Raw genomic sequence first — 12,282 nt, 5'->3', positions numbered from 1 at the left:
GCCATTTTTAAATGTCCGCTAGTGTGGACTCCGTGCCGCGCAGCTACACGCAGCACGGACTAGGTAGTTCGGACTAGGCTTCCTATTCCGAACTACCGTTACTCCTCGTTTCACGTAACAGTAGTTCAGAATACCTAGTCTGAACTACCTAGTCCGTGCCGCGTGTAGCCGCACGGCACGGAGTCCGCACTAGCAGACATTTAAAAATGGCGGCACCCGGCAAGATGCAAATGAAGCCTGGGAAATTCAAATCCCGGGCTTCATTTGCAACTCCGGTTGCCTACATTACCACCCTAGTTCGAACTAGGGTGGTAGTGTAGACATACCCTAAGATTGTCTAATTCCCTGTTAGGTGGGTCTTTAATCTACTAGCAAACTGCAGCCTCAGACTTGGTGAAGCTGATGGGAGTACTAGCCACTCTCCATTCAGGCTGAGACACCAATTAAATGGCCCTTTGTTTAGTGACAGCTCAAAAAAAGAAAAATCACTTCTTGAAGACTAGACTGAATGCAAATCAGGGGCTGGGCATTCATTTGGTTGCAGCCACAGGTGAAAGTAAGGGGGGGGTATGCCCCAATGTGCAGCCTTAGCAAGCACTGGCTGAGTTTTGGCAAAAGCCAGCAGGGAGCTAGTTGAAGAGCTGGCAGGAATCCGGGTTGCAATAGGACATTACTTGCAAGAAATTTAAGTTCCTTTCATCCCTGGTTGCAGCTGTCTATAAGTGGGCAAAAAAATAGAGAAGAGAGAGAACACCAAGAAAGCCAAGAGCAAGCAGTCCTAAAAAGACACAGAAAGAAACTCACTACTACCATGGCTCTGAGAGAAAGTCATTTTTTTGGACAGACTGGAAAGGCAGACTTGGAACAATTGTGAACAAGGAAATGGCTTCCTGTGGTTTGTTCTTTTGTGTTCAGTTCTACAGAGGTACTCTGGTGCCTAAGGATTCTCAGCCATGAACTCTCTCCTAGAGGTGACTTAAGCCAGGTCAGCCTTTTAGACTGCAGGATATTTATCATGCATACATGAAAGTAAGAGGTTGAACAACCTATGAAAACAGGGCACACCAATATTCCTGAGATGTAAAAATATAGATAAGGGAAAGAAAGCTGAATGACACCTTCATGAATATGCACAAGGTGCTAGGTGTGGCCAGAATTACAATATAGAAGAGTGACAGAAATGTAGCCGTGTTAGACTGGTGTAGCTGAAACAAAATACAGGACTATGTAGCACTTTAAAGACTAACAAGATGGTTTATTAGGTGATGAGCTTTCGTGGGCCAGACCCACTTCCTCAGATCAAATAGTGGAAGAAAATTGGCACAACCATATATACCAAATGATACAATTAAAAAAAATGAACACATATGAAAAGGACAAATCAAATTTCAGAACAGAAGGGGGGTGGGCGGGGGGGAAGGTAAATGTCTGAGAGCTAATGATATTAAAGGTGATAATTGGGGAAGCTATCTTTGTAATGGGTAAGATAATTGATGTCTTTGTTTAAACTTAGGTGTAAAGTGTCAAATTTAAGCATGAATGACAGTTCAGAGGATTCTCTTTCAAGTATGGTCTGAAAAGGTCTTTGAAGCAGGATGCAGGTAATCGAGTCGTTGAGACAATGTCCTTTCTGGTTGAAATGGCAAGAAACTGTTTTTTCTTTGTGATCCTGTCTAATATCTGTTTGTGGGCTTTGATTCTTTGGCAAAGTGTCTGAGACGTTTGTCCAATGTACATAGCAGACAGACACTTTCGGCACATTATAGCATAAATTATATTTCTGGATGAGCAGGAATATGTGTTCTTGATCTTATAACTCACTTGGTTAGGTCCTTATCTCTCATTCATGCTTGTCATTCACAAGATGAACCTACTCTGAGATGAAGCAGGACTGTGCAAAATGAAGTAGGTTGTTCTCTGTAGAAATACATTATCTGTTGTAGAAATGTGAAGATATGTTATGAATGAAGCAAGAGATTGCAATAAGAGAGAAGTTCACATAGATAAGGCAGTTAATGATGCCTGAGAACTGGATTCTGTACCTGCCTCTGCCTGTGTGATGCTGGAGACACTTAAAACAAGCTTTTCACAGGTGATCTTGTAATTGTGAGTTCCTCATTTTCTGGGTGCCTAACTCAAATCCTTGGGGTCTGTTCTGAAACATTCATGGCTGCAAGAAAAGCCAACTGAAGCTGTGTTTTGAACACATAAAATGCTAGCTAGTGCTAAACAAACCAAGAGATCCTATATTGGATGCATAAAATTAGTGGAAAAATGTTTACCTTGATCTCTTTGTACCTCAGTTTATTATCTTTAAAATAGGGCTAACTCCCCCTCATCTCACAGGGATGTTGAAAAGAATGTTTGGGAAGAATTTGCTACTACTGTTATGAGTGCCACAGGAAAACCTAAGAGGAAATTAAAAAATCTGTCTTCAGAGCAAGGTTTGAATAGCATGCAGTAAATAAAGGTTGGGCCACACATTGAACTATGAGAATAAAACAAATTACTGCATAGCTGCTCATTTAGGGTGCATCTATACAGCTGGGCTTAACTCAAAATAAGCTATGCAAACTGAACTATGTCAATTGCATAGTTCATTTTGAAACTGAAATTGGGAAAGCCTTCATAGCACTTACTTCAAAACAGAGCACTTTTCCTCTGACTTCCCTTACTCCTTGTACAATGAGGGTTACAGGAGTTGGAGTAAGAATACCTCCAACTTGACAGTATTTCAACACTATTTCGAAATAACTGCTGGCGGTGTAGATGAGAACTAAGTTATTTCGGAATAACGCTAGTTATTTTGAAATAAATCCTTAGTGAGCACTGTCCATCCGCCCTGTTCATGAAAGACTGTATCATAATGCATACACTCACAGGTGTTTGTGATGGAGTGTACAAACCTTACACTGGAAAGGGAGAGGTTAAAGCACTACTCCTGGGCCAGGCAACCCACCCCACAACACCTGCAAAGCCTGAACAGGCTGGAGAAGGAGCTTCAGAAGGGGAGCAGAGTAGCTTAGTTGGAAGCAGATAGTGGGGGTGAGTTGATCTGCAAATTGGACTCATGAGAAGAAGCATCACAGAACTTCTTGCTGCTTGAGGTTGACTATGGACACCTGGCCAAGCCTACAAAGAAGGGATCAGTGAGTCTATGAAGATCAAGACTGGATCTTTGTGGTTTAGTTCTTTACTTTATTCTGGGGGAAAAAAGGGGACTGGCAGGAAGTGATTGAGGGAGGAAGCCATATAATCTCCCGAAGTGCAGGATTTAGCCTACCACTGGACTTTGGGTCACAGCCCAGTGGAGACAGTGGGCCCAAGCTCCCCTACCAACCCTCAGAGGGACAATGATGGAAGTCTATCCCAAGGTGGAGAACCTAGTTGTAGGGAGACCTTGAAAGTATCAGAGTCTGGATCACAACAGGATCCTGACCCAAGTGAAAGCCTTGCTGTATTCTGAAGACTTTCCCCATTACCAGACTCTTTATATGTACAGGCAGTCCCCGACTTACGCGAATCTGACTTACGTCGGATCCGCAGTTACGAACACGGACTGCGGGACCACGTGGTCCCGCCGCCCGTGTACTCCCCGGCAAGAAAAGCTGCTCCGCGTCTCCCTGGTCTGCAGACCAGGAAGATGTGGAGCAAAGGGGCGCGCCTGGGCTGCCCCCCTGCCGGCTTCCCCTGCGGCTTTGTAAAGATGCGGAGGGGCTCGCGCAGCAGGCGCGCCTGGGCTGCCCCCCCTGCCGGTTTCCCCCGCGGCTTTATAAAGCCGCGGGGGAAGCCGGCAGGGGGGGCAGCCCAGGCGCGCCTGCTGCGCGAGCCCCTCCGCAGCTTTCCAAAGCCGCGGGGGAAGCCGGCAGGGGGGCAGCCCAGGGGCACCTGGGCTGCTCCGCTGTGCAAGCCCTCCCCCTCCCCGCCCCCCCCCCCCCGCGGCTTTCCAAAGCCACGGGGGAAGCCGGCAGGGGGGCAGCCCAGGCGCGCCTGCTGCGTGAGCCCCTCCGCGGCTTTCCAGAACTGTAGTCAGGAAGTGGATCACCCGGGAGGATGACAAAGTACCACATCCCTGCCTGAGTGCTAGGCATCACTGGCAGGGAGTGTTCCCCTTCACAATTCTGAGTTAAGCTAGCACAGGAACTCAGAGAAATGGAAGTGAATTGCAAACTACAGGGAAGGTATTGCAAGAAAGAAGTCACATGTGTTAACACCACCACTCTGGGAGCACAATACTGAGCCAGAAAATATTAACTCCTGCTTAGTAAGGAATGTGACTTCCTACCCACTAGATGCTGCTTCACTGACTCACATCTAAGCGCTAACCTAGCTCCCCAATCTAGCTTTCAAGATCAAAAAGGACACAAAGCAGTAGGACTCTAAGGACTGAATCATGCCTTTTACATCTAGTTTTGCTTTACTAAATAGTTTAGGTTTAAATATTTTGGTGGGGTTTTGTAAGAAAATGCTCAGTATCCTTTTCCCTCTTCCATTCCCAATGCTTGTAGCTACTTTCTTTGCCTAGAATAGTGCAACAAGTCACATTAATCAATGTGGCTTTACGGTTGTGATATAGCTGCAGTCCAAGGGTCTCATTTTGGATGACACTTGTTGCTTACCTCTAAAGGTGAGGGAGCAACCAAAGTCACTTCCATACTGAAGTCCATTGCTGCTATGACATTTGGTTGACTAAGCTGCCCATATTATTAATTTTAAAATTCTACAAGGCTCCATTTTCTAAGGCTATGTCTAGACTGCAAGCCTCTTTCGAAAGAGAGCGTCAAGACTGCACACGGAATTTCGAAAAAGCAAGCCGCTTTTTTGAAAGAAAGCACCCAGTGAGTCTGGATGCTCTCTTTCTAAAAAGCCTGTTTGCTTTCAAGAACGCCTTCTTTTGAAAGAGCACTTTCGAAAGAAGGCGTTCTTCCTCGTGGAATTAGGTTTACCACCGTCGAAAGAAAAGCCGCATTCTTTCGATTTAATTTCGAAAGAACGCGGCTGCAGTCTAGACGCAGGTGAAGTTTTTTCGAAAAAAGGCTACTTTTTTCGAAAAATCCCCTGAGTCTGGAAACAGCCTAAGTGGGTAAAACTACTCAACACAAAACACAAGCTTCCACTTCCTACTTGGTGTTTTACCTTGAAAAGGTTTCCCTCAGGATCCAGCACCTCACAGATGACATTGGAGGTGTGTTTCATAACATATCTCCCTGATTGTTTCTCCTCCTGGTTGCAGAGAAACTGAGTTTTATTGAAAATCGCCTGGGAATAAACTGCTGAACAATCATCATCAATGAAAAGGCAGCCAGTACTGGAGGGTAATACCTGCCATAACATGAGAAGAAGAGGCTCAGTTGGCAATGGTTGACTCCTGAGTTTAGAAGCAGTATAAAATTGAACAATGATTGATTGAATTCAGGAAGAAAAATCCAATACACAGCTTTAATATAGAATTATCCTGTTTGGAGGGAGTGGAGAGGGGAAACAAGGAAAGACAAAGCTTAGGATGCAGGCTGATGATAGTCTGTGCAATATTTTAAACATTAATATTTTTAATAGGAGAGGAATTTTGAATTGGCTTCTGAAGCAAATGGGAATGATAGCAAGGGTAAGAGGAGACAAAAGCAGAGATGAGGTATTCAGTACACTTAAAAACCCACATATTACACTAGTCTAAAACTCACCTGATATGTTCCTTGTGGCTTTGCTATAACAGATGTCCCATCTCCAAAGATAGTACAACAGGTGCCATCTTCACAGTTTGTTATAACAGTAGCAAAGTCAGGATTCTCCACTCTGATACATTTGACTTTTCTTCTGATGATTTGTGGGGATGCACCTAGAAATGAACACAGGTTAGCCACATCACAGAGGAGACATGAACTGTGGGAAAATCTTTGTCTTTCCCTATTTCTCGTATAGCTGGTCTTTCAGCTCTTGTACAGGCACCCTGATGAACTCTTCTCCATAAAAATTCCTTTCATTGAAGGCACCTGCTCTTATAGTCTCAAAGCAATCTGCAGGCTTGGAATTCTCTTAGACCCTGCATTGTATTTGGACATTCAAGCATCTACAATAACAAAAAATACTGCCATATATAGCTTGCCAGAAGATTATTCTTAGTCCTATCAAATGCAAGCCCGGCCATAGTAATCAATGCATTTGTATCATGTAGGCTATACCACTGAAATTCTTTATATCTTGGGGTATGTCTACACTACAGAGTTAGTTTGAACTAACGGACGTTAGTTCGAACTAACTTTAATAGGCGCTACACTAGCGCTCCGCTAGTTTGAATTTAATTCGAACTAGCGGAGTGCTTAGTTCGAACTAGGTAAACCTCATTTTACGAGGATTAAGCCGAGTTCGAACTAGCTAGTTCGAATTAAGGGCTGTGTAGACCCTTAATTCGAACTAGTGGGAGGCTAAGGCTTCCCAGGTTTCCCTGGTGGCCACTCTGGCCAACACCAGGGAAACTCTATGCCCCCCTCCTGGCCCCGGACCCCTTAAAGGGGCACGGGCTGGCTACGGTGCCCATGCCAGGTGCAAGCCTGCCAGCACCCAGCCAGCAGACCCTGCACCTGGCACGGATCGAGCCAGCCACCCGATGGCCCCCAGCCCTCCCCCTCTTCCCGGGACCAGGCTGGCGGCTCCCGGGAGCTTGCCCGGGACCGCAAAAGGCGGGCACCCGCCTGGGCTACTGCGGACATCGTGGACCTCGTCCACGATCTCCGCACTAGGCACAGGAAGGTGGCTGTCTAGGGCAGGAGAGCTGCCAGCCTAGCCACCCAGGAGCAGGAGTGCATGAAAATCAAGGTGGTCTACTGAGACCCCCGACCCTGAGCCCTGAGCTTACAATGGCCGTCCTGGGTCAGACCATAGGTCCATCTAGCCCAGTAGCCTGTCTGCCGACAGCGGCCAACCCTAGCGACCCTGGAGGGGATGGACCGAAGACAGTGACCAAGCCATTTGTCTCGTGCCATCCCTCTCCAGCCTTCCACAAACCTTGGGCAGGGATACCACTCCTACCCCCTGGCTAATACCACTCCATGGACCCAACCTCCATGACTTGATCTCACTTCCCTTTAAACTCTGTTCTAGTTGTAGCCTTCACAGCCTCCTGCAGCAAGGAGTTCCACAGGTTGACTATTTGCTTTGTGAAGAACAACTTTCTTTTACTAGTTTGAAGCCTGCTACCCATTCCTTTCCTTTGGTGTCCTCTAGTCCTTCTTTATGGGAACTAATGAAGAACTTTTCTGTATGCACCGTCTCTACCCAACTCCTGCTTTTAGAGACTTCTATCCTGTCCCCCCTCCGTCTCCTCTTTTCTAAGTTGAAATGTCCCAGTCTCTTTAGCCTCTCTTCATATGGGACCTGTTCCCAACCCCTGATCATTTTAGTCACCCTTCCCTCTCCCAGCCTCTCTCTTCCCCTCTCCCACCTCCTTTTCCCAGTCTCCCCCAGTTTTGTTCAATAAAGACAGATTCCATTTTTGAACACAATTGTCCTTTATTTTGTACATCAAGAAAAGGGGCTAGGAAAGGGTAAGTGGAAGGAGGTGAGGGAGGAATGGGGCACGAGCCCCCGATGGGGAGGACTGGGCTGGCTCTGTGGGCTTCTGGGGGTGGAAGCTCTCCTGCAGCCCCCCGATTGCCCCCTCTCCCCAGATGGCAGCCTGCGGCAAGTACAGCCGGGCTGATGGCCGAGTGCTGTGATGTGCCCAGTGTGGGCACTCCGGGCACTGCAAGCCAGGACTGGTTTTCAAGCGGGGCACCCCTGAGAACTGTCTGTCCGGGGTGGGGGTCGGGACCCTTTAAGCACAGCCCTCGGCTAGCCTGAGACAGCATCTCCACGCTCTAAGTCCTCCTCTGATGCCCTGCCGGCACTGCTTCCGGCCATCTTTAAGCCCTGTTCAGGGTCAGTTCGAATTAGCAAAACGCTAATTCGAACTAGTTTTTAGTTCTAGACGCGTTAATTCGAACTAAGCTTATTCGAACTAACTAATTCGAACTAAGTTAGTTCGAATTAGCGCTGTAGTGTAGACATACCCTTGGAAAGGAAACCCCATGCTAGGAAACTATCTGTTTTGTTCAGAATGCATCTGGCCACCTGCTCAGCAACACAGAACACAGGGAACACATCACCCTGATATACTGTTCACTGGAATGGATTCTCTTTGAATACAGAATGCAGTCTAAGGTCATTGTCCTTATTTCCGAAGTCCTGCATTGTCCTGTCTGAGTAAACATCTCTCCCTTCATAACCAAAATCTCCCATTACATTCTGCTAGAACTATGTCACTGTCAGCCAACAGCAGTTGGAACCTGACTCTGAGAGACAGAACTTTCACAGCAAAGGGCCCCAGTGCCTGAAGGAATATGAGTGACCATTAGCCTTAAAGCATTCAGAGATGCCTCTTTGCAGCTGTACTTTCCTATGATAGAACCCTCATTCACACAGATTCAGTAATTTAAAAACCAAACATCCTCAGACTGCTTGCTGGTGACTGGGAAGAAGGCGATATGAGTGCAGGGGACCAGACTTGATGACCTCTCGAGGTTCCTTCCAGGTCTATGATCCTACGAGGCTATTACGAGGTGGTGGAGGCTATTACTTTGGTGATGAGGGTCAGATGGATGGATGGAGGAAAGGACCTGTTGTTACCACTCTTTTGTCACAATGAAGTCTGTTATAACAACTACTAAAGAAAGAAGATTCTACAAAGAAGTCCATCCTAGAACAACTGAGATATCAGATATGTTCTGAGGGTGATACATATTTTTATTTTACCTATTTCTTCATTATTCTCAGATACCAAAGGTTCCTCATAATCTTGATAAAATGTGGTGATTCTAGTACCATCAGCATGATCCACTATCTTGGTATCATCCATTTTCTGAACCATTAGCACCTTGTCTTCTCGTATTACCATAATCTGAAAGGGTAAAAGAATACTGGTTTCCACTGGTTCTCAGATACCACTGTAACAGCCCTATCAATAATACATTAAGTAGGTAAGATATTGCACATTTGACAAAGCTAAACCAACACAATTTTATATACATCAGTGGTTTCAAAGTTCAGAAGTTTTTCTGAATCTAATACCTTGTATCTTTAAGGCTGTGTCTAGACTACATGCCTCTGTCGTCAGAGGCATGTAGATTAGACACATAGGCAAAGTCAAATGAAGCCGCGATTTAAATGATCGCGGCTTCATTTAAATTTACATGGCTGCTGCGCTGAGCCGACAAACAGCTGATCAGCTGTTTGTCCACTCAGCGCACTAGTCTGGACACTCCCCTGCCGACATCAAAGCCCTTTGTCGGCAGCCCCGTTATTCCTCGTGGGATGAGGTTTACCAGGGCTGCCGACAAAGGGCTTTGATGTCGGCAGGGGAGCGTCCAGACTAGCGCGCTGAGCGGACAAACAGCTGATCAGCTGTTTGTCGGCTCAGCGCGGCAGCCATGTAAATTTAAATGAAGCTGCGATTATTTAAATCGCGGCTTCATTTGACTTTGCCAAACAAACAAATCTACATGGCTCCGTTGACGGAGCCATGTAGTTTAGACGTACACTAAGAGTATAATATTTGAGATCTAAAAAAAATATATCAAATAAACAAATCTCATGACTTGTAATATTTACACTATCAACCAAATCTTTAAGCTCAGTAGGATAGAACTATAATATGAGAATAGCAGTACCATTCCATTAACTGGGTCAGTTGCCTGATAAGTTAACAGTGGTTTCAAATCCATTCTGTCTGCTCCTTTAGTGCCCACTTGAATGCCTGATGGAGTGGTTGTTATCCAGGTGCCTGTCTGACTGTCCCCAGATTGTAGCCCAGTAGGCAGGGGTTCATGGACCACAGATTCAGACAACTCAGATTTGGTTACTGCTCCTGTGTTACCCTTCTGTCCACCCTTTCCTGCAAGAACAAACAAACATCTGTTGGTCTAAGTCAGTGTAGTATGTAGTATAGGGCTTCAAAAGACATGTCAGCAAACTATCAATGATTCTGAAATTTCCAAACAGGACATTTTCAAAATAAAATCCACAGCTTGCTGAAATGGCTGGAGGCTCAACTGAGGTCAAGAAATCCCAAAATGTGGTTTAACTTGCTTTCTTCCTGTCACTGCAGGATGAAATCAAAGCAAATTTTCTACAGGATTTTACTTATGATGAGCTCAGTCAACAATTTCTATTCATGAAATACCTCAGTAAAGTACAAGTTAACGTTATGATTATAGGTAATTTTTGAACTGTACTCTGAGGTCCTTACTCAGCCCTTAGTTAGCCAAACATCCAATGACTTCAATTGGAGCATCACTGAATAAGGACAGGATAAAAATTGAGTAAAAGGTGAATAAGGTCACAGGGATTTGATATTACAAAAGATCTGAGATTTTACTTTAATATACTTTATATTGGGCACACAGCTATTGGTGAACTAATATTCATTCATGTTCTTCCCATTAGAAGAAAAAGAAAAGGCCGGAGAGAAAGAGAAGTGAATGCTTAGGAAGATGACAAACTTGATAATTATTACAACACCTATGTGCAGATAAAAAAGGATACTCTCAACACTGGTAGAACTTTCAGATGGCAGAAAAACTTTTTCTGCTGGTTGAGGTCTTGCTACCATGCCATAATTCCAGATGAAACACTTAGAGATCAACACTGAAAACGTTACCTTTTTTAGTGCTGATCTCAGGAGAAAGCTCTGGTTTTAGTAATGATTGGGTCTGTAGGGTGCTCTCAACAGTGGATGATGGTGTACTAGCTGCAGGTGATGGTGTTAGAACTGGGCCAGAATCAGGACTCTTGATCACTGTGCCATCAGGAAAAAGAATCTGGGGGAAAACAAAGCAGTTCTTTATAGAATAATTTCAAACAACAAAAGGATTATAAAGCAGATAAAATATTCAAATGAACGTGATAGAGAATGGGGAAAAAGAGGAAATAATTCCTCAGCGGAAGAAACAATTATATACAACAAATGTGGTTCTTCTTGACAGATTGTGCACATATCTTCTGCTCTTGATACAGGTCACAAGCTGGCTGGTCTTCTTTACAGGGAGATGGGCCCAGTCCCATTTAACTTGCTTCCCCATGTGGAGAGAATAAAGACTGTCATGTGCCAGGTGGGTCATGCAACTGCATCAGGCCTCTCTGGAGTATAGATAAGAGGGGTTTCAGGAAGGCAGTCAAGACAGAGGAGAGGCCTGGCCAGAGAGAGAAGGTCCTATGTCATCTCCTTGGAGAAATGAAGGATTTCAGGTAGCAAGTTACAGCTTAAAACAGAGCAGGGTAGGGTTGCCACTCATCTGGTTTTCACTCAGTCAGTCCAGGTTTCAGCATGTGCATCAGGGTGCCATTTGATAAGCCTTGAAAAGATGGCAACCCTAAGCAGAAGGAGGAAGGCAGCACAGCAATCTCTGCCTTCAGTGCCAGGCTGCTCATATGGCTTGTGGCAACACATAGCCCTGTGCATCCCCTAGGCAGTGGGCAAGGTGGCTTCAGTCATGCTGCTGAAGACCTTGTGAGCAATGGGAGCACGGCCACGGGACGAAGAGGCAGAGCAGGGGGCAAGACCTTTGGGGTCTGGTTACGAAATATTAGAAAGGTAGCAACCTTAGAGCAGGGAAAATCTCAGGTAGAAAAGCCCCAGGAGTGGTAGTGTGAGAAAAACATGGAAAGACTTGAGGAAGGATTCTCTGCAACTCAGCATCCTGAGAAGAGGAATAAAGGGTATGTCTACACTACAAAGTTAGTTCGAACTAACTTTCATAGGCGCTACACTAGCGCTCCGTTAGTTCAAATTTAATTCGAACTAACGGAGCGCTTAGTTCGAACTAGGTAATCCTCATTTTACGAGGATTAAGCCTCGTTCGAACTAGCTAGTTCGAATTAAGGGGTGTGTAGCCCCTTAATTCGAACTAGTGGGAGGCTAGCCCTCCCCAGGTTTCCCTGGTGGCCACTCTGGCCAACACCAGGGAAACTCTTCTGCCCGCCTCCCGGCCCCGGACTCCTTAAAGGGGCACGGGCTGGCTACGGTGCCCGTGCCAGGTGCAAGCCTGCTAGCACCCAGCCACCAGACCCTGCACCTGGCACGGCACGAGCCAGCCACCCTCTGCCACCCAGCCCTCCGCCTCTTCCCGGGACCAGGCTGGCGGCTCCCGGGAGCTTGCCCGGGACCGCAAGAGGCGGGCACCCACCTGGGCTAGTGCGGATATCGTGGACCTCATCCACGATCTCCGCAATAGGCACAGGAAAGTGGCTGGC

At 46.0% G+C, this 12,282-nt stretch overlaps 1 protein-coding gene across 8 annotated transcripts in view; it reads right to left on the bottom strand.

The window, feature by feature from the left end:
- Positions 1-12,282, bottom strand: part of SPAG17 (sperm associated antigen 17) — a 214,958-nt gene that overhangs the window by 35,903 nt on the left and 166,773 nt on the right. For 7 of the 8 annotated variants that reach the window (XM_075904827.2, XM_075904833.2, XM_075904841.2 and 4 more), the window contains 5 exons: positions 10,691-10,850; positions 9,702-9,925; positions 8,788-8,932; positions 5,682-5,836; positions 5,137-5,322 (listed from right to left, as the gene is read on the bottom strand). In XM_075904827.2, coding sequence (XP_075760942.2) covers positions 5,137-5,322; positions 5,682-5,836; positions 8,788-8,932; positions 9,702-9,925; positions 10,691-10,850 — 870 coding nt within the window. The remainder of the gene's footprint in view (positions 1-5,136; positions 5,323-5,681; positions 5,837-8,787; positions 8,933-9,701; positions 9,926-10,690; positions 10,851-12,282) is intronic. The other variant, XM_075904849.2, reaches the window with a different exon arrangement.

The sequence above is a fragment of the Pelodiscus sinensis genome, chromosome 1 (genome assembly GCF_052426305.1).
Source record: "Pelodiscus sinensis isolate ZL-2025 chromosome 1, ASM5242630v1, whole genome shotgun sequence".
Lineage (NCBI taxonomy): Eukaryota > Metazoa > Chordata > Testudines > Trionychidae > Pelodiscus > Pelodiscus sinensis.
This window is presented reverse-complemented; position numbering and strand designations above follow the sequence as displayed.